This window comes from Zeugodacus cucurbitae, chromosome 4 (genome assembly GCF_028554725.1).
Source record: "Zeugodacus cucurbitae isolate PBARC_wt_2022May chromosome 4, idZeuCucr1.2, whole genome shotgun sequence".
Classification (NCBI taxonomy): domain Eukaryota; kingdom Metazoa; phylum Arthropoda; class Insecta; order Diptera; family Tephritidae; genus Zeugodacus; species Zeugodacus cucurbitae.
The window spans coordinates 54,306,382-54,329,665 of NC_071669.1; the positions used below are offsets into that span (position 1 = coordinate 54,306,382).

The window sequence follows — 23,284 nt, forward strand, 5'->3', positions numbered from 1 at the left end:
TTTTTTATATTAAAAACATTTAATAGGTAAAAAGTGACAAACGATATTTGTCTACCAATTAATTGCACTACTTTTTTGGTGGTATTTCAATTTTTTCATGTTGGAAAAAAATTATTGCTGAGGTATTTGAAATTAATTTGATCATGCGCAGATGATCGTTCAACAGCTTTTAAATGCTAATGAAGTAAATTATGTTGTTTTGAATTTTTTAATTTATATAGTCAATAGTTTAGACTCATTACATGCTTTTAAATATTTAAATAAATTCAGTAAGACTGATTTTTGGTACGAAATAACATTTTTGATTTGTTAGAAATCATTATTTTTGCTTAAAAAGCATGCAAAAAAAATTTTAAACTAATGTCTAATGGGAAAACATATTTTTTTAAATATTTTTGAATACATTTTTTTTTCAAATTTGCATTTATAAAAAAAAAATTATAACTAGTACTTAGTGCGAAAAATATTTTTTTAGCTATTAAAATTTTTAAAAATATTTTTGAATACATTTTTTTTTTTAAATTTGCCTTCATAAAAAAAATTAAACTAGTATTTATTAAGAAATTATTTTTTTTCTCAAATTTGCATTCATAAAAAAAATTAAACTATTATTTTATTAAGAAATTGTTTTTTTTTTAATATTTTTGGTAAATTTTTTCTTTCAATTTTGCACAATTATTTTTTTAAACTCATTTTTTATTTGTACTGTATTAATATTTTTCTATGCTTGAGCCTTATACAAACTCAACATTTACTTCATTAGCATTTAACGCTGGATTGCCTCCTTATTATTAACATTGTTCTTTTGTGTGTTTTTTGGCATTCAATTGGCTTCTCTACTCACTACGAGGTTTCTCTAACTGCGAGGATACATTATCACTACAAATATTTACTAGTATCATATAAAGCAGAATTAGCTTTTTGCACTCCTTTGAAAGTTATTGCCGTTTTAATACAGCAGAGTGCACTAATTATATATTTTTTTGCTAATTTTGCACTACTTCACTCGTTTAACGATTGCACAATGAAATTGCAATTGCAATGAAATTATTATTACAAAAAAACAAAAAAAAAACATTATAAATGTTTAGGTTACAAATTAAAACTAAATTAAATTACATTAATATGCATAGCATGTGAACATAATGATATGCAAGGTATTTGTATTATGATTAGCATAGCAAAAATAATATTAATGAAAAAAAGGCTGCAACTAATATTAGTTATATGATTATTAGTATGTTTACATAAATTTAAAAATACAACAAAAAAAATACTGCGCTGGTTTTAGAAACCATTTCATTTGTTTTCTACGAAATTTTCGACAATGCGAAAGAAGCTCGGCATATATATGCAAAATGCTTGTATTAAGCAACAAAAAAACGGTTTATTTAACAAAAATTATTTAAAAAAAAAAAATTATTTAAAAAAAATTATTACAAAATTCATTACACATGTAAGATATGCTAGTTATAAGCGCCTAAAAGTATGCACATCAAAGCTTTTGTAAGCTGCGTAGCGCGGTTGAACGGTATTATATTCAAGAAAATGACAAAAACGCAATTGAAACTGCAACTATGCGCCGCTCAGTGATCCTTTGTATGCATATATGTATGTATGTATGTGTGTGTGTTTTTCGCTAACTGTGTATGTATCAATTATGTGTTGGTTGCAGTTGGCCTTTTACCAACTACATACATATGCATTTCATTTATAGCATAATAAAATGTACAAACTGTAGCTGCAGAAACTTGACTATCGAGAATACTCTTTTGCTGTTACTACGATTTACAAACGTTTGGAAAAAATGCTTTCTTTATAGTATATATATGTAGCTATTATTGCAACTCGAAACTGTAGGTTAATATGCTTGTGGGTAATTTTTGGGTATTTTTGTTTTTGTTTTCGCTTTCATTTACATTTACTTCATTTAAACTAGCGTTTCTAGGTTCATAATAATTTCGGAGCAATCAGTAGTAATAGTAGTTGTTGTTGTTGTAGTTATTATGGTAAGTAAGAAAACGCTATAAAATGTTGTAAGTATTATTTTTGCTTTGCGCCACAGTGTATGCTACGCTCTTTCGAGGCCGTCTAATATAACTTTTATACATTTACATAGATCTTATCCGAGTATCAGCCTGTCATCCTAAGTCGCATCACTGTTTTAGTCACATACATACATATGTAAGTAGGTGTTTTTGTCTCATAAAAATGTTTCTAAAATTTCTCATTCTCAGTTTATTTTTATCTACATTTATGCTTTAGTAATGATAAAATTTCTTAAACCAGTTAGTTTTCAAACCGTTTTCGCATTTTTCTAGGTTCTTTTGTTTTTTGTTTGTTTTTGGATATACCTATTTATTTTTGCAATTTCACATAACTTCGGCGCATACAAGTTTATGTTTTTTGCATTTTTGTTGGTTTATGTGTGTGTGTGTGTATCTGTATTTCAGTGTGTGTGTGTCTATTGTTTTAAGTAAGAAATTTCAATGCTTGCAATTTGTTGTTGGGTTAGTAGAAAATATTACATTCATGTGCATTGAAATCCAGCTTAAGCTATCTCCCACTCTCTCTCTCTCTCTCTCTCTGTCTGCTACAACGTCAATCAACACGCCGTGTGTGTCTCCATTTCTTTCTATTTTAAACGCTTTTCTTTATATACTCCATACTTCACTTAACTCCCCGCGCTCGTTTCACGCCTGCCGACGCGCCAATCCACCTTACCATTCCATTTGCCGCGCGTCTTGAAGCGATGCGCATTCGCCATCAGCCGTCGATAGCTTTCGCTCGGCGGCTCTTCGCTGGCCTTATTAGCGCCGCCGTTAACACCAGCGGAACGGCACCGCCCTCGGCCGATCGGCGCCTTCTTTGACTAGTGGTTTATGATATTCGCGTCCGGGGCGCGCATGTATGACACCCCAGCAATTTTCGCAATAGTATTGCAGACACGTGACATTGGCGCAGAAGAACGGTGCAAATTTGCCGCCGCAACGTTGACCCTCACACTCGTCGCACATCTGATCGTCAAGCACGTAGGGTTTCACCTCGACACGCTTATCGATATCGCCATGTTGCAGTTGCACGAAACGCGCCGATATGGCGGCAATATAGCTTTGTTGATTGGCGAATGCAACGCGTCCAGCACCCTTCGGATATTTCAACTCGGGATCGGTGTCGATGCCTGCATAGCAAACACCACCATACAGACGATCCATGATCATAGCCAATTCGAAAGCTTTCAAAGGACGCGGTACACCGCCGACAAAGACGGTTTTACGCGGATCCAATGACATAGTTGCGTCGAGCACATAATCGGCGTCGGCCAAACGCCATGGTCGTATCTGTACCGGTTTGTCTTTGATGGTTGGCGAGGAAACGCACAGGTAGAGTTTGTCATCATCGGTGATGCACGAATCGATTAGCTGCTGCACACTATTCTCATCCTGGAAGAGCAGAAATGCGTAACCCTTGGGCGGGAAATACGACTTTGATTCGGCTTTGTGTGGCCAATCGACGACAAGCGGTCCGAAACGTCGAAACGATGTGGTGATCTCATCCTCATCGATGTCGGGCGGCAAACCACCAACGAAAACTTTACGTGAATAGCGTGCCGTATGTTCGGAGCCCTGCGAGTGTGGTGATGCGCGCGATGGTGAATTCAATTTCATATTGCCATCCAAGTAAGCACCAGCACCGTTACCGCTTGCAATGGCCACTGCGTCAGCTTCGCTCAAATGATGTTCGCTCAACTTCTGATTGCGCATGCGTTCGGCTAGCACAGCGGCTGCGGCCACATTATTATCGCCGCCAGCACCCACAGCGCCCATATTGCGCATTATATCGTTTAAGCAGTGATCGATTGGACGCATATCAAGTCCATTGCCCACCAGACGGTCCGGCGTGAAGCCGGCGCCAAGGTAGGGTGCATCACCGCCACCAGTGGCACCAGCACTCTGACTACCGCTATTGCCCACCGACAGTGTGGGTATGTGTGACTGTGCGGCATTCATGTCCAACGAGTAGCCGGGTGTGGGCGAGGTGCCGCCCTTAGTCGGGAATGATATGCTGCGTCGGTATTTGTTAGGTGAAATGCCCGCATTGGAATTTGGCGAAATGACACCGCTGCCACCAGCTTGCGATCCATTATATGGTGATCCACCGCCTCCGGGCGAGGTAGGACTGTTGCCATCGTGTGGCGGACAGGGATGATTCGGTGATAGCTGTTGCTTGTTGGGCAGTCCACTGCGGAGGATAGAGATGTGAGACGATGTAGCAATGAATTTGGTTGATAAAATGTAAAAGTTGCAACAATGCATGGTATGTACTGGTACTGGTTATGTGGTGTGGTGGTGGTGGTTGTGGTTTTGGTGGTTTTGGTAGTGGTGATAATTTGTAAGGTGGACTACTTTTGAAATACATTACTAACTATTTAAATTTTATATTGGAAAATGAAACAAGTTTGCATAACTTACTGTAACAACACAATTCAAGAATGGGTCTAATATATAGTTTGAATTTCTATGTTAAAAAAAGGTTTATTAAATATATTTTATCAGTTCAAAGAATTAAAATCTATGTATTAAATAACTGATGAAACAATATTTTGAATACAAATTCTCCGCAGAAAGAAAAATGAACAAATTCAATGGAACCACTCGAGAAGTAGAAGACAGAATATTAATATATTTTCTAGAGCAAATGGCTATACTAACCTAGAACGCACCGACTTCGAGATTAGTTAAGAATAGGGTAGTCTTACTATCGAGGGTTTTGGCACAATTCCTGATTAGCCAAGTACGGACGTCGGACCGAAGCAAAACCAGAAAATTATAGAGTTCATACGCTAACAAGGAGAGGGTCTAATATAAGCTAGGTTACCTACTAGCACTCACGCAGTCAGTCGCAAGGTCCGATTGATCCCAAAAACTAAGTCTTATGATCACTTCGCCCTCAGAAAGCTTCAATTGATTCCTATTTTTAGGGATTTTACATGGTCTTGGGATGACAGTTCTCGAAATTGTTTGATTTAGGATAAGGAAGACAAAGTCAACTTTAACCGCCTTGGATCTCACAACCTCAGTCAGTGGAAAGCAAAATACAAAGTTAATACAGATTTGTCATGACTTGAAGACCCTTTGTCGATAAATGAGATCCAACTATTTACAGAAGTTGTCTGGTTTCATAAAGGGCTTGCATTTTACATTTCAAGTGTGTGGAATATTGGTGTAAAGTCCAATTAAGCCATATAACATATGTACATAATAGAGAAATGGGTAAATAGAAAAGATGTGTTTTGAGATGAATACACTACACCTTACTAAAATTGGTCTAGTCGTTGAGAAGATAATTGCGAAGTCAGACAAGATGTCTATATCGAATCGAATACTTCATGCATCAAGGACGTTGACTAGTAGACTAGACTAGGGGCTGTCCAACAATGAAATGATGACTATTCCATTGCTAATAAGTCGAGCTTTTGGGACTTGGCACTTCTTTTAGAAGATTTGGGAAGTCAGAAACGATGACTATATCGAATCTAACTTCATACAACAAGGACGTTGACTAGTAGACTAGACAAACTTGACTATACTAGGGGCTGTCCAACAATGAAATGATGACTATTCCATAGCTAATGCGCTGAGCTTTTGGGGCTTCGCACTTCTTGTAGAGTGTAAATTGGGCTGTACCCAAAATCACTGGCTAGCTTAGTGGTATATTTTTAAACATTTCGCATATTACATTAAAGTCTAATGTAGACCTGAATAGTTTAGGGTACTGATTCAAATTTGGTAAAATATCTCCAATAAAAATAGTTCGTAAGGTATCGAGATTTCCTAAGAGTTCAATTATTTTTTCATTAACCGTAAGTAACTATGCAAAGTGCTCTAATATTTAATTATCATACAAATTGGAAAATTTCCAATATTTCAATTCAATCACACACTTATTAGATTATTCACTTGAATTGTGTTCTACATAAATTATATAACAAATCTACTTAAGAATTATAATCAAAAAAACATGATATACAGTAAGTAATACATTTCGTTATTAACCCGCTTCCGCCCAGCGTTACAAATATGCAACGATGGAGATGGAGGTGATGGTGCCACTCAATAAACGAGCGCCGAGCATTACAAATTGAACAATAACAAAACAAAAAAAAAAATACTGATGCATTTCAAGATGATAATTTGACAGGAAATTGACATTCCTCTCTCTCTCTCTCTCTCTCTTTCTGTCACTCTTTATTGACATTACAAATATATGTACATATATTTCTGGAACTTTTACTCATTGCTATTGTACTTGTTGTTATTGTTAATCATATACAATTTCAAAGCATTAAGCATTACATATATGTTACACTGGGCGTTCGCAGTTCCTTCATTTAACATTTATAACACTATGTCTTTTACGTATGTAGATACATATATATACACGTATGTATGTATGTTTGTCTGCATATGCTAACAAAGTACAAATTGATTGACCGTTATTGGCAATTCATGGATGTGTGTTCTTGTGCTAGGCGACTAATTTGCTGTCCACCCAACACTTACATTTAATATTTCATCAAATATTTGCTTTTGTTGTGATTTGTTGTTGTTTACGAATTGACTACAAGTGTTCAACAACAACAACAACGCACACACACACACATTCAACCACACTTATTGGCATGTTAACATGTATTTACAAAAAGCAAACATTTAACAAATACATACAAATACAAATGTCGCGTATAAAATATTCATAGAATAAAATCTTGTATGGAGCTCCTTGGTGCGGCTGGTGCGGATTGCGGCAAGTTGAGCAAGCTGTGGCAGCGCAGTATGCTGAGCGCTTAAATCCCTGCACGATGTCCACTATTATCCTTGCAATGGCAAATTTGTTGTGTTGTTATGTACTGTGTATATTTGTTGTTTTACAGTTAGTAGTTGAAGTTGTAGTTTCACTAGTTACTGATTTGCTGCAACATGTTGCCGCAATTTGTTGCTCAACATGTTTGGGCGGAGTTTTTGTGTAATTTTAACGTTTAAAAGCACTAGTTGTTGTTTTTAGTTTTACAAATTGTTATTAATACCGTTAATATTTCATTTAAACACTGTTATTTGCACATTTTTTGTTGGTTCATTTGTGTTTTTATTCACTACAAATGTTTATAGGAATTATATCAGCATGAAAAATGTTGTTTTAGACCAAAGTTTACTTCCTTAACTACACTAAATAGTCAATAAGTAGGAATTATTGCGTGTTTCATAAACGTTAAACGTATAGCACGTGTTACTTTTACAAAAAATATGTATTTATATATATAGGAAACAGCCCAGAATAACAGATTAGTAACGCCCAAAACTTGAAATAACAATTACAACGAAATCGTTGCATTCGTTTGAGAAATTGCAAAGCATATTTTCATAATTTATTTTTCTTAAAAATAAGTATGAATATTTAGAAAATAGGTGAATATATATTTTACTTAATATTATTCATTTTTTATTGCACTTGCAACGTTGAGCGGAAGGTGGGTTGATAAAAAAAAATGTTTCAATTGTGTTGGCGTCTTTTTTCATCAAATGTTGGCTTGCTGTGGATTGTACTGTTGATAATTATAAAACAATATTTGAAAGTTATACTGTTAAAAAATATCTAAAAAGTAGCAGTATTAATCCGATATAAGTATATACAGCTGTGTTCAAAATAATAATAGTGCTAAGAAGTCAATATTTGAATTTCTTATAAAAAGTTTGTTAATTTTTTCTGTGTTGAAATTGAGTACGAACATAACAGAAACATTAATTTTACATATTACATAGCTTTTATTTATATAAAACCGATTTTTAATATATATATATATATCTGAGTATACACACACTAAATTTCAATATATTTTCGAAGTTATAGACACATTAGTGTAGGCGCGCCTACTACATGTAAATTGCTTTCAAAACTTTAAACTCGTTTTTCTCGAGATGGTGTTTTCAAAGTCGGTGAGCAAGATTTCTCAGAAACGGCTGAACCGATCGGTCTGAAACTTTTACACAAGCTTCTTAACTATATTTTTTAGTAATTAATCGAAGGATTTCCCCATCCGATGAAAATTTCTTATTTTGATAAACAATTAAAGACCCGAATTTTGGTCGAAAATCGAACCTTTTGCTTTGAGTAGCCGCCATTTTGTCAAACAATTTTTTTTTTGCTAATTCCTTCGATCAATCACTAGATTATTTATTATATCAATGAAATTTATTTGGTTTTTGCATTTTAGATGATCCAGTCCAGAGATATCGTGCTCAGCGCAAGATGCATTTTTTTGCGGACGAGTTGCGAATTGGCAATATCAACGTTCCCGATAATTATTTTTGGCAATAAAAAATATGTGAATATAGTTTAAGATTGTCATAATATACCTGCCAAGTTTCAAATCAATAAACCAAATAGTTTGCTTCGAAAAATTCTTGAAAAATGCCTTTTTTTCGACCTCCTAACTGTACATATATAACCCCTTAAAAAGTATCTGAAACATAGGTAAAATAAATGGGGTTCAGTAATTGGTCGAAAAGCCCCTATTATATAGAACTATCTACAGGGACGCGGCATAGAGTTGATTAGGCCTTCATAACGAGTTTTAGGTATTTCTTCCCAAGAATCCTTCACTATTACCCAAAGTTCAAGATTATTGCCCTTCTGAATGTCACCCCATAGGTTATCTATGGAATTGAGGTAGGACCAAAATATCAACGTAGACATGTTGATACATGACAGATACGATATATGGGCCCAGCACCATAAAAATAAAAGAAAGCCCAAACTAATATTTTTGACGTGTTCAGTCTGTCGTGAACCTGTGCCTCCAAAAAGAACGACTTCACTTTATTAATCTATCCATAATATATTTCGTCTCTTTTCCAATTTCAATAATAAGACTCTAACACACGCACTATTATTATTTTGAACATAACGATATATAAATTTTATACTTTTTTCTGAATTATTTCTCTAAATTTATATTCCTAATATACGGTATAAATTAATTTAACGAATCCTAATATACATATACTTTTACTTAATATTATTATAAGAGTATTCAATCAAATAAAATCTTAATAATACAATTCTTTACTATACCTAATTAGAGCCAATGATTTATCATTAATACGAGAAATATATATATTCTGACCTAGGCAACACTAAGTGTTGCCAGGTGCAATCTGACATTTCCATTGGAAAGTTTGACATTTTTTAGCATAACATCACTCAGAACGTTTTGTCATTTAATCGTGAATTGTTTTATTTACAGGGAATTAAAAAATTCATCTCGGTCAAAAAATGGAATTAACTCGTGAACATTTTCGTGCGATCATTTTTCACAACTTTCGACGTGGATTATCGCGACAAGAGTGCATCGATGAACTAAAATCTTTGTATGGCTGTGAAGCACCATCCTATAGCACTATGAAAAACTGGTACAACGAATTCAATCGTGGCCGACGCTCGCTCAAAGACGAATTCCGTGAAGGTCGTCCAAAAACAGCCGTTGTGCCAGAAAACATCGATGCCGTACGTGAACTGATAATGCAAGACCGTCATGTAACATACCTTCAGATAGAGGCATGCCTATGCACTTCTCCCACCAGCATACATTCAATATTGCTTGAACACCTGGCCGTAAAAAAGGTTTGTTCTCGTTGGATCCCGCACAATTTGACAATCGCTCAAAAAAAGGCTCAAAAAAAGTGCTTTGAAAATTGGTTTGAACGCATGCAAAAGTGTATAAATCTTGATGGAGAATATTTTGAAAAACAATAAAACCATTTTCGTTGATAAATATTCCTATTTTCATTATTAGGCCAGAAATATATATAGCAGCTCTCGTATTTTATTGGGTTAATGTTGACACAAATGTCCAAGATCGATATAAAACGATTTAATCGATTTAATAGACCAGTGCTTGACCCTAGAGACATCTATTGGAAAACGGCGGAAGCAAAGTTGTAGACTATCCTTGTAATCTATTCAATTATTCATAATATATATCGTTCACACTAGAGTTATGTGTCTTATTGCATTACTATCCAAATTATAGCCAATGCTTTGTGATTAATAATAATAAAATTAACATGAAACTTAAGCGTAGCATACATTTAGGATAATTGGTAATAAATATGAATATGGTAGAAAGAGATAGACTCCTCATTTCACAAAAAAATATAATAATATAAATTTTACCATAAAAGCATTCATGATATTTCGCAATTTACTTGATTGGAAATTTTAAATGTTTTCTACATTTAGGATGATTTAATATATGCTGTTCGATGTAAGGAACATCAAATTATTTTTTTTTAGGTTTCCATTCGTGTTTTATTTTCCACGGCAATTACCAATGGGTTCTTATAATTCATATTTTGGCTTGAGGAGATATTTGTACCACTGGTAATTAATGAGAGGAAAGTCCAGCAAATTCAAGTATATTTGGAAGTTGAGTTTTTTCTGTGTTACGAAACTGCTAAACTTTTGTGCAGAACCAAAACAGAGACAAAGTACTAATTAAAAAAAGTGTAAAAATATCCTTGTTTTTAAAGTCTGAAACGCACCTAACTCCATAATTAACGGAAAAAGATTGTAAAGTTTCTTTGAAGGAGGATATATATGTAGATTTCGCTCTCTAACTCCATGAATTACTGGTGGTTTTATACTCTCAATGAAAGGCTCCAAAATGAGACTGAGGGAATAATTTTGTACTACAAATCCGTACAAAGTTATTCTGGACAGTTCTTTGGTAAACATAAACTAATGAAATACATGTATTAAAAAGTCTCAAGGGCTAATTTAATATTCAAAAGTAAAAATTTGTGTATGCTTTATAAATTTAATGTGTCCTTCTTTTCTTCGTTTAGTGAAATTTTTCATTGAAATATTTCGTTTCGAATTTTAAAGCATAAACTGTAGTTCATCTAAACGACATGTAAATTAATCAACAGCGACACATTTTCAATTTTCCAGTCAATTAAATGTTTAGATTGCAGTCTTCTCCACGCTCCGACAGTAGCTAAATAACATCGCGTCGAAAAAAATAATAATTCAATTTTAACGCTTTGCTCCTTTTAAATTGCTGTCGCCAACAATATATTTATTTTTCGCTGAGAAGACACTACACAACCAAATTCGAATAAAACGCGGAAACGGCGCGAGAGCTTAAACAAATTGCTTTAATTTTAGGTAGCTGAGTTTAGATAGCACAAGTGGAGAGACGCTGCATAAAGTGATTAAAAATAAATGAATAAATGGGTCGAGTGATGTAGAAAAAAATTTAGTTACCAATTTTATGGAAAGAATTGAAAACATATAGTTTTTAAGGAATTTTAGTAAGCGAGATATATAAACTTAAAATTTTCAAATAAATTTATATATTTTTATAACTATTACAAGCGGAATAAAACCCAGAAAATACTTCTAAGACGACTTTGAAAGATCCTTAAAATGTATACAAAATAAGTGTGTAAAACTCGTGCATTTGAAAGCATGCTTTTAGGCGTCCGAACACCACTTCACTGCTGCACAAGTAAACATAGCATACATGTAGGGGCAAGTATTTGCATGTAAGCGGTTGAGTTGATGTTTCATTCACACTTTTATGGATTTGTTCGTATGCTTGTATATTATATGAAGTTGACTGCACACTTTTCACGCATTTAGCCATTGAACAGCAAACGCTCGTCTGCAGTCAAGCTGTCTGCATCTATATGAAATTTTAATTGCATGCTTTTAGATGCAGGCAAACTTAAAAAAGACTTCGACATATATGAAGTATAAAAATGCAGATAAATACAACAGAGTTGAGGCATTACATTGTAGGCATTTTGAAGTAGTATGCATCTATTTACTTAAAGGGTGCAGCATTTGTGTGGATTTTGAAAAATTCTTAAAAAATCTATACTACTATTGTAAAGAGGAAAAATTTGTATGTATGTTTGTAACGAATAAACTCAAACACTACTGTGCCGATTTCAAATATTCTTTCACCATTGGAAAGCTACATTCACCTCGAGTAACATAGGCTATATTTATTGCTAAAATTTGAACTTTCGGGAAATAGTTCTCAGGTGAGAGTATCAAAAAGACTACGTGATGTAGAATCTTAATCTGAAACTGAAAATCGCTTTGTAAGTCATTCTCTTCGCATTGCAATCGCGTGCCAGAGAGACGAGTAAAGAACGCTCGCAGCTGTTTGCTGAACTAAATTTACCCGCTTACCCAAGTACCCGCTTGAGAGTCGAGTACGGAGCGTGTGCAGCGGCTTGAAGAACAAAATACTAGGGAGTCGAACTCTGAGCGTTCCCAACGCCTTCATAATCAGAAAAAAGACAACGGACATCAAAGACTAGATATCGTAATCACGTTTTAGCTCATTACAAATTAAACATGATTTAATGTTCGAATTTTCCTCATTTTACTTTTTTTATATGTACCCACTCAAGAAACGGGAAAGTACATACAAATGTATGGAAGAATGTGTAAAAACTTATAACTTTTGAAATGTTTGTTTAACCCGTGCGAAGCCGGAGCGGTCTGCTAGTATTTAATGAAAAATAGAAAGGAATGACATTAATTGAGTGAAGCTATCACTTAAAAATGGCAAAATTAAATAACTTGGAACTTTGAAATAGTAAGAAGTGACTCGCAATCCACCAGCGATTCAACCACAAACATCACCGAATGAAGATTGTTAAATGTAGATTCTTTGCTTAGATGAGAAAGATATAGTAGGCGTTTCACAAACAAAAAACTTTCAAATTTTGCAACTTTAAAGCTAAAAAATGTAAAAAATTCTAAAAAAATTTAATATTTCAACACCTAACATAGTCACCCTGTCTAGAAAAATGCATTAACTTACATATACATACATACATATATATACATACATATGTGGCATTTAATTTATGTTGGAATCAATAACCTCTCGAACTCGCTACAAGCACTTCTTCCGCAAATGTTTCCTTTTACAAATGCTAGAACACCAACGAACAGATATGTGCATGTGTGTGGGTATGTGTGTGTGTAAATTATGTTTGTAAAAAAACGAAGCCAGTACAATTTAGCGACTTTACAACTATGTATGCTGGAAGTAATTTGAATACATGTCGAACGGCACGGTTGCAATGTATAGAAATGTAGCAGACACAGAGTGGCACAAACAAAGCGGAGAAAGCATAAGGAAGGATAAAAAAGGAAAGAAATGAAACAAAAACACAAAAAAATATAAAAACACAAATATAAATGAAAAGGAAAGAATTTATAAAAAGTAAAAAAAAAAAATAAAAAAAAAATAAAAAAAATAAAAAAAGAAAAAAAATTAAAAAAATAAAAAAAATATATATAAAATATTAAATAAAGAAAAATGTAAAGCAAAAAAGTCGAAAAAAATAAAAATAAAAGAAAAATTTAAAAACAAAAAACTAAAACAAATGCAAAAAGTGCCAAAGAAATGCAGAAATATAAAAAATAAAGCACACATTTAGGCGCTATAGCGGCCGTATGCACATACTGAGGCAGAATAGCCCAACAGCACAGCGAATACAAGTGGAGTTTCCCCAACAGCAACAACTACATAAATAGAGGAGAAGAAGTATTCAATAGTGCTATTGGCAAGCGGAGTGTGTGTGTGTAAAAGAGACACGCGTCAACCAGACTAGGGGATTCGAATGCAGGCCTAACAAGCTAAAGCCAGACGCTTTTTAATTTTTAAAATGAAAAGGTGCAAGAAAGCACAGACTTTTGTTGTTTGCGCTGGCGTAGAGAAAGAGTTGGGAGTAATGCACTGGCAAAAGCAATACAACAACAACAAAAAATACAACAAAAAAATAAATAAAAATACAACAACAACAAAGTGCCTTGCAGTGTCAACACTAGCAAATAAGTAGTAACTACTAAAGTATATATTAGTGGGGTTGGCAAGCAAGGAATCAGATTGAGACTTTGGGGTGGCCACAAAGGGTTGTGCAGGCTACAGGCTGTAGCGCAGACGAACTAAGCTAAATTAAGTAGACATAGAGACGCTGTAGAGACACTTGATAGCAGCGCGACAGTCAAAGTCATTAACAATGTAGATTGTTGTTAGTTTTGCGCAAAGCAAAGTGACAAGGCGACAGTCAACCAACAAGCCAACAAGCAAGCAACGCTGAGCTGCTTAATTGTATATATGCTTTGGATGCATATACACATACCTACACACATGTGTGTCTTGTCTATATTGCATGCCTCGGCGCATGCACAGACATAAATCTGTATGCAAATGCAGCTGTGAGATCCACTTAATGGCAACAGCATTGCAATTGCAATTCAAGCGCACACGCCATGCCTAGCCGAGCTCGAGAGTGCAACAAGAATGGATAAGTACTTGAGTGTAGTGCAAAGTGTAGCACACCGTTAAAAGGGTGAAAATGAAAAAAAAAATTTATAAAAAAAAAATAAAAAAATACAAAAAAAATAAGAAATAAAAAACAATGCTAGAAAGAAAAGGCAGCAGGCGGTTATTAAAAGAGCCTCCTGTCTCAAGCAAGCAAGCAAGCAAAAGTCATTCACTGCCGTCAATATAGCGTGGCGCATAATTGAAAGCGTTGCACCTGATTATCGCTTTGACTTGCGACTTGGCACTGGTAAATGCATTTTGCACACACACACAAGCACACATTTACACACATATGTATATCCAGAGAAGCTGTGTAGTGGTATGCGCAAAAGCTTACCAGCGATTGCATGGGTATGCGACTATGAATGCAAAGCAATGCATTGCACTTGCACGAAAAGACAGACAGCAGGCAGCAAGCAGTAAGCAGCTACTTCAGTCGCCACTTCACTCCCTTGACGACAAACACAAACAAAACTTGCAATAGCCTGTCTCTCCGTCTGTCTGTCTGCTAACAACTCCGGCAACCGGCAAGACAAATGTTTGAAGAAAAAAACCCATTTGCTGTTCTACAGTGCGCTCAACCACTATAAAATAGAACAATACTTGAACGTGTCTGTGTTCATTCATAAATTCGTTGTCAACCGCCGCATATAAGCAGGCCGGACGAACGAACGACCGCCCAGATGGAATGTGAGGGATGTGCTGGTGGAGTTAACAATAAAGCGCGTATGTAATGCGAACAAAAGAGGCAAAAATGCCAGCAATGGAATAACAACAACAACAATAAAAAAATATTATACTACTTCAAAACGTTTTTATATGCTATATACATATATATTTAATAAATTGGCGCTCAAGCCATATGACAATAGAAATATATATACACTGGTGGCCACATAATTAGGGACAAAATAAAGTTGAGTAAAACAGCGTTTCAGTTCAATGTTTTTAGCACTAAATTTTCGCCTAGAGACCCACTGTAAATTGCAACGGTATATTATAACTGTGCTCAAAAATGTAGCACGTTTTTGAGTGACAAATTTAGACACTTTTACTAAAATTCGGCGGTTTAATGAATTTATTGTATTTTGAGTGTGCTTGTGCTTGGTCACATAATTAAGAACACCAATTTTTTTTATTGGATTTTTTATTATTTTAACACAAAAACTTGCGGTAAGTTGTATAAATCATTTGTATATTAACTAAATATTCAATATCAAATAAAATAACTGTTAGATATGGGTCGAAAAAAGAGTTGTACTCCAGAATTGAGGAAAATGATTATTTACAAGTACGTGAAGGAAAAAATGTCCATTAGAGCCGTAGCGAAGGAACTTTTATGCTCAAAATCAATGGTTCACAATGCTTTGATTCATCACGGAGGACAAGGAGTAAAATAAGAAAAAAAAACGGCCCAGAAAAACTACTTCAAAGGACGATCGTGTAATTTGTAGAGTTTGCAAGGCGAATCCTTTTTTAACTTCCAGGCAAATTCTTGGCACGATAAAGGATCAACTGACCAACGATGTATCAACACGAACCATCAGATGTCGTCGCAAGAAAAAAACCGCACGTATCAAACAAAAACTTAAAGAGTCGTATTAAATTTGCAAGGGAGTAAGTATACCGGAAAACCCTTAGATTTTTGGAAACAAATACTGTTGAGCGATGAATCCAAGTTTAATTTATTTGGTTCAGATGGGAAACAATCTGTTCGTTAAATTTTCAATAAATCTATACCTTAGAAGATAATAAATATGGTAACTGAAGTTTAAAAAAATATGTCGCTTTTAAATTATAAAATAAACCAATATTTTAAAAGAAAACCGAGTGTCCTTAATTATGTGACCACCAGTGTATATGCACACAAATATATACTAGATATAAAGGGTGATTTTTTAAGAGCTTGATAACTTAAAAAAAAAAAAAAACGCATAAAATTTGCAAAATCTCATCGGTTCTTTATTTGAAACGTTAGATTGGTTCATGACATTTACTTTTTGAAGATAATTTCATTTAAATGTTGACCGCGGCTGCGTCTTAGGTGGTCCATTCGGAAAGTCCAATTTTGGGCAACTTTTTCGAGCATTTCGGCCGGAATAGCCCGAATTTCTTCGGAAATGTTGTCTTCCAAAGCTGGAATAGTTGCTGGCTTATTTCTGTAGACTTTAGACTTGACGTAGCCCCACAAAAAATAGTCTAAAGGCGTTAAATCGCATGATCTTGGTGGCCAACTTACGGGTCCATTTCTTGAGATGAATTGTTCTCCGAAGTTTTCCCTCAAAATGGCCATAGAATCGCGAGCTGTGTGGCATGTAGCGCCATCTTGTTGAAACCACATGTCAACCAAGTTCAGTTCTTCCATTTTTGGCAACAAAAAGTTTGTTAGCATCGAACGATAGCGATCGCCATTCACCGTAACGTTGCGTCCAACAGCATCTTTGAAAAAATACGGTCCAATGATTCCACCAGCGTACAAACCACACCAAACAGTGCATTTTTCGGGATGCATGGGCAGTTCTTGAACGGCTTCTGGTTGCTCTTCACCCCAAATGCGGCAATTTTGCTTATTTACGTAGCCATTCAACCAGAAATGAGCCTCATCGCTGAACAAAATTTGTCGATAAAAAAGCGGATTTTCTGCCAACTTTTCTAGGGCCCATTCACTGAAAATTCGACGTTAGCTCGTTAGTAAGTCTATTCATGATGAAATGTCAAAGCATACTGAGCATCTTTCTCTTTGACACCATGTCTGAAATCCCACGTGATCTGTCAAATACTAATGCATGAAAATCCTAACCTCAAAAAAATCACCCGTTAGATATCTCCACACATTTGCTCGTAATTTCTATACAATATTTTATGGTAGCCAAATTATGAATGACGATCAATCACTAGCACTAATGCATTTAAGCCTTATCAAGCAAATGTAAACAAATAATAATTTTCAAAACGTAAATGAATAGCTATAAATTCGCAACTACCCGCAAAATGTGCTAATAAAATATTTATGCAGTTGTGGAATGTTAATTTTAAATAGTTGGAAATTTTCACATTTTAATACAATATAATGGGTATTTTTTAAGACGTATGGTTTTCAATGAGACAATACTTTTTTCGTAGTTGGTCCTTTTGACAGCTGTCACATGATTAATACTCAGTTTGGTGTGCCATTTCAAAATGAACAGACTTACTCCGGAACAATAATTACACTGGTCGACACAAAAAATGCTTCAAAGATCAGACAATGATATTCTTATAGGATTTTCATCGCTGAACACGAATATGACCTCCAAAAGTGCCCATCACATCGAGATTTTGAGCAAAATGGACTCAAAGTCTCAAAAAACCCTGTTTTTGGCCTTTTTTGATCACGTGTAGAGAATTATGCTGACGTGCTAGAAGTCTCTTATTAGGCTTAAATTGAAGCTTAAATTGTCAACTATAAGAGTCAAATCGAAAAAGTTTTGAATCAGTCAAAAATTTTCATATAGCACAACTTTTTCATGAATATCGAATTTGAATATCGAAAAAAGTTAAATTAAAATGCATAAATAACAAAAAAGGAAAGCTATGTTCGGGTGCAACCGAACATTTTATACTCTCGCAATTTATTGATATAGTTTATTAAGTTAACACATAATTAGACCCAAATATTCGGCATAAAGTCCAATAGAATAACGAAAATCATCATACATAGTAAATGAGGACTGAGGTTGGACCGATTTCACTAATTTTCACCTCCAAGGTACACTATATCGAAGACTAAGATCCTCACTTAATTTGGCTATGGTATTTCACATATTAACCGATATATGCAGAATATAGCCCAGCGTATTAAAAAAAATAGGTATATGGGAAGTTATAACCCGATTTTAGCCATTTTTGGCACTGAGTTCTTTATGTTCAATATCAGGGGCCTTGAAAAGCTATAGTCCGTTCTCGACAATTTTTCCACAAGTGATATCTATTTCATGGTTCTAATGTATTATATACATATATTATAAAGTGAACGAATCAGATGGAATATAAAATTGAGTAACCGTTATGTGAACAAAACTATAATACTCTCTTTGCAATCTTATTGTGAGAGTATAAAAATGTATGAATATGTATACGGCCTTAAAAAATAGTATTATATTAATATATTTATACAGTAAAAGCACCTTATTCGCGCTTCCCTTATTCGCGTTTTCACTATACGCGAATTAAAAAAATAAGACCCAATTTCTATATTCGCGACTAAAAATTTTTTTATTCGCGGATCTAATAAGCACATACATAATAATAAAATTATTCAAATAGGTATTCAACCCAATATGCTTGTCAAATGGACTAATAAAAAAGTAAAATAGATCTTATTACAAGAAAATGTTAAATATTCCACCATTTTCACAATATTTTTGAACTTTTGGTAATTTTTCCATATAGAACGGGCTCACATGGAACTGAACACAACCTATTGATGAAAAGGGTTCAACAAGCACTGGAAACGTGACATTTAATTTGAAAAATCTTAGTGAAGGTTTAAGAATGGCAAATAAGCTCTGCGATTTCTTTATGAACATTGATCCGTCTATGGAACGAAGTCTAATTTTTAAGAGACAAATTGCTAATGCGACTGCTGTGTATCAGTCTGAATTGAAGGGGCTTTTGAAAACTGCTAAGCAGGAAAAAACTACAAAATTCTTCAAACCATTGCCTAAGCCTTAAGATAATTAGTTAAAATGTTCAAAAACTTCAATTAAATCAATTTTTTATATACTTATTTGTTTTTTTTTGTCACCTAGGAACATATCCCCTAAAATCCCATATAAATTACCATCCCGTATTCACGGTTTCTGGATTCGCGGCATATTTATGGAATATACACCCCGCGCATAAAGACCTTTTACTGTATTAACTTTAAATATTATACAAAAGAAAATAATATTAAAATAGGTGTATTAATATCAATATCGATTAAATCGTTTTATATCGATCTTGGACATTTGTGTCAACATTAACCCAACAAAATATTTGTAGAGATCTGTTTGCATCCCAAACTTATTCACAACTGAAAATGTCACTTTTTGAGCCGAATTCTCGACATTTGCACGCAATACGCATGCTGCCAGAAAGAATGGTCAAAAGTAGTATCTAGCGACGGCCAATATTTTGAATAACATTTTTGTAACCGTTTTTATACAAAAAAAAGCAAAGTTGTAGACCTAGGTACTATATAGGTATTCTAAACGTTTTCAATGATATTTTAATTTATCAAAATCAAACTTCTTTTAGCTTCTCTATAGTGAGTGTTTAAGTACAAGTTGTATCCTAAAGTACTGTAAATACCTTAGATATATAAATTTCCATATTAGAAATATATAAATATCAAACAATCTATAAATATGAATACATAAATGAAAATATAAATATTTTTTATTATAAAGTACTATACATATTTGGCAAATTATTTCCTTATTGAATAAAATTAAATATAGAAATACATTTCAATAAATACATTTTGGTGAATACATGACTATACAAACATTTTTTTAAATTAATAAAATACATTATGTATACCAAACTATTTGATAGATATTATAAAGAAGTATAAAATAATATTCTAAAATTTAAATACTCGTTTTATTACCATTTGCGGTTATAAAACTTATAAAAAAATTTCTTGTAACTTTTTAAAGTCAACATTAAAAACAAAATATTAATTAAAAATCTATATTCTTTCTATTTCATTGCCCTTACCATCCTAAAATTACGCTAAACACCATAAAAATAAAAAAAACTTATAACCACAGCAACCAACATTTGATTAGGCCCACAGCAGCGGATTACAATAAAAAAAATCACTGGCAACAGTAGTTATGTGTAAGAGAAGGTAGAAATGTTTTCTTGGGGTGATTGTTGATTCAAGTATTTAAGTATATAGTATTATAGAGATATTTAGAAAAATTCTGCAGTACATACCTTTTGCGATTGAAGAAGTTGCCTTGCAGAAAATTATTCCTTGTGTTTACGTCATCCACCTGGAAGAAAGCAATATAATAAATAAGTAAATGGAGACCGAAATGAAAATAAACCAATAAAAAAACAATAATATTATTTAAAAAATTATAAGAAAATAGTAATAAAAAATTTTAATTTCAATTTTTTTTCAATTTATCTCTAGGTGGCAACTCTGAGGCAAAATATGATTTAATTTTAAGTAAATAAAGTAAATATTTTAAACTTTCTAACAAAACATCTTCGATTCAATATTTAAATTTTTAGAATTTTTATTTGAAAAAAATCCCTACAATATGATCTCAAATAAATTTCCTCGTTCCAAAAAAAAATGGAATAATAATGCTGCCATTTAGCATGAAATGGATTTATTTATTGCTTATTATTTCTTGGGGAGCGATTGATGGTTGTTATTGTACTGAAATAAGTATTCGACAAGTTTCTACACCGCGATGTTGCACCCTATAATTACAGTTGTGTCCAAAATAATAATAGTGCGAGCGTTAGAGTCTTATCATTGAAATTGGAAAAGTGAAGAAATATATTATGGACAAATGAAAGTAAAGTCGTTCTTTTTTTGGAGGCACAGGTCAACATACAAGTCGGCTAGCCAAGGAGTGGTTTCGTATCAAAGGGATTAAGGTCATGCTCTGGCCGGCGAAATGATACGACCTCAATTCCATAGATAACCTATGGGGTGATATTCAGAAAAGCAATAATCGCGAACTTTGTGTAATTGTGAAGGATTCTTGGGAAGAAATATCTAAAATCCGTTATGAAGGCCTAATCAACTCTCCGCCGCGTCCCTGTAAAGCAGTTTTTTATACGAGGGCTGCTATATATTTCGTACACTAAGTGTTGCCAGGTACAATCTGACATTTCCATTGGAAAGTTTGACATTTTTTAGCATAACATCACTCAGAACGTTTTGTCATTTAATCGTGAATTGTTTTACATATTTACAGGGAATTAAAAAATTCATCTCGGCCAAAAAATGGAATTAACTCGTGAACATTTTCGTGCGATCATTTTTCACAACTTTCGACGTGGATTATCGCGACAAGAGTGCATCGATGAACTAAAATCTTTGTATGGCTATGAAGCACCATCCTATAGCACTGTGAAAAACTGGTACAACGAATTCAATCGTGGCCGACGCTCGCTCAAAGACGAATTCCGTGAAGGTCGTCCAAAAACAGCCGTTGTGCCAGAAAACATCGATGCCGTACGTGAACTGATAATGCAAGACCGTCATGAAACATACCTTTAGATAGAGGCATGCCTATGCATTTCTCCCACCAGCATACATTCGATATTGCATGAACACCTGGCCGTAAAAAAGGTTTGTTCTCGTTGAATCCCGCACAATTTGACAATCGCTCAAAAACAGGCTAAAAAAAATTGCTTCGAAAATTGGTTTGAGCGCATGCAAAAGTGTATAAATCTTTTGGAGAATATTTTGAAAAACAATAAAACCATTTTCGTTGATAATTTTTCATTATTAAGCCAGAACTAAATATAGTAGCCCTCGTAATAGGGCTTTTCGACCAAATACTGAACCCCATTCCTGTGTATCTATATGTAATTTTTAGATTTACCTATATTTCAGATATTTTTTTAAACCAAATGTGATTTACTAGTATTTTCGAGCTATTTTAGTTTTAATAGCGATATTGAAAAATTTTGCGGGTTTGTGTTAATAAAAGCCATATAATATGTAAAATTATTGTTTCTGTTTTGTTTGTACTTAATTTCAACACAGAAAAAAAATTTATAAACTTTTTATAAGAAATTCAAATATTGGCTTTTTAGCACTATTATTATTTTGTACACAGCTGCATTTGTAACATATGTATAGAATGTAAAATAAAAAAAAAATAGCTAAATACCCATGTACTTATATACACTACAACAATATATTGTTAAACAATTAGTGCATTCCTAAATGTTTGTTCGTACACACGAACACCCATACAAACATGTACTCATGCACATAATTCAGAGTGCGCATTAAATTTCGTTTTACAGCAGCCAAGGGTGACAAACCTAAACAGAATGTGTTTCAATATTGTTTTTTGTTTTTGTAAACTACACACCATATTTCATTTAATTCATTTTGCAATTAAAAATATTTCACTACTCATCAATTATTTTAATTGCTTCGTTAAACACCTGCTATCAAAGAGATGCAGCACATGCGCCAAATTAGCATACACTTATGTACGAACATATAATATATATTTTTTTATTTGCTTGGCAATAAAATATAATTTAAATAGCTCGAAAAAAAGCAATAAAAAAGGAAGAAGAAGGGATGTGTGCTCACGCCAAACACGCGCTCACTAGTGTGCGGTTGCATACTCACCACTAATGCGAGGAAAGATTTTGACGAAGTAGCGGATACTTAATTATGTGTTTTTATAAATCATGAGACATTTATGTTTTCAAGCCAAAATTATATTGGCAACATACAAAAAAATTAAAATGTTATTTGCTTGAAAGAAAAATTAAAAAAAAGATTATAAGAGAAAAAATCAATATTTTGCAAATTAAAAAAAGTAACAATCATATAGCGGATTTTCAATTAAACCCAGGTGTATAATGTTTGCGTTTGATCAGTGTCAGATTAACCTTTGAAATTTTTTCATTTGTAAACAATTCGCGGATTATACGTAGGACCTACGCGGTTAACTAACTCATTCAACTCTATTTCACGAACACCCAGCCAATATTTTCACTAATTTTCGCTATGCTTCTGGTTTTCTGATGTTCTAGTGTTATACCTGAACACATACAAATTCATTGCTTTCCATCAACGGTGTTCTCTCACATCAGAAAACAATGTTTTATCAAAACACGATTCTC

General features: G+C 33.7%; 1 protein-coding gene across 6 annotated transcripts in view; it reads right to left on the reverse strand.

Moving 5' to 3' along the window:
* Positions 1–23,284, reverse strand: part of Tex2_1 (translational regulator orb2) — an 80,524-nt gene that overhangs the window by 24,320 nt on the left and 32,920 nt on the right. For 5 of the 6 annotated variants that reach the window (XM_011182297.3, XM_011182294.3, XM_011182296.3 and 2 more), the window contains exon 4: positions 20,384–20,442. In XM_011182297.3, the coding sequence (XP_011180599.2) occupies positions 20,384–20,442 (59 nt within the window). Of the gene's footprint in view, positions 1–1,610; positions 4,243–20,383; positions 20,443–23,284 lie in introns of those variants that run through there. The other variant, XM_011182298.3, reaches the window with a different exon arrangement.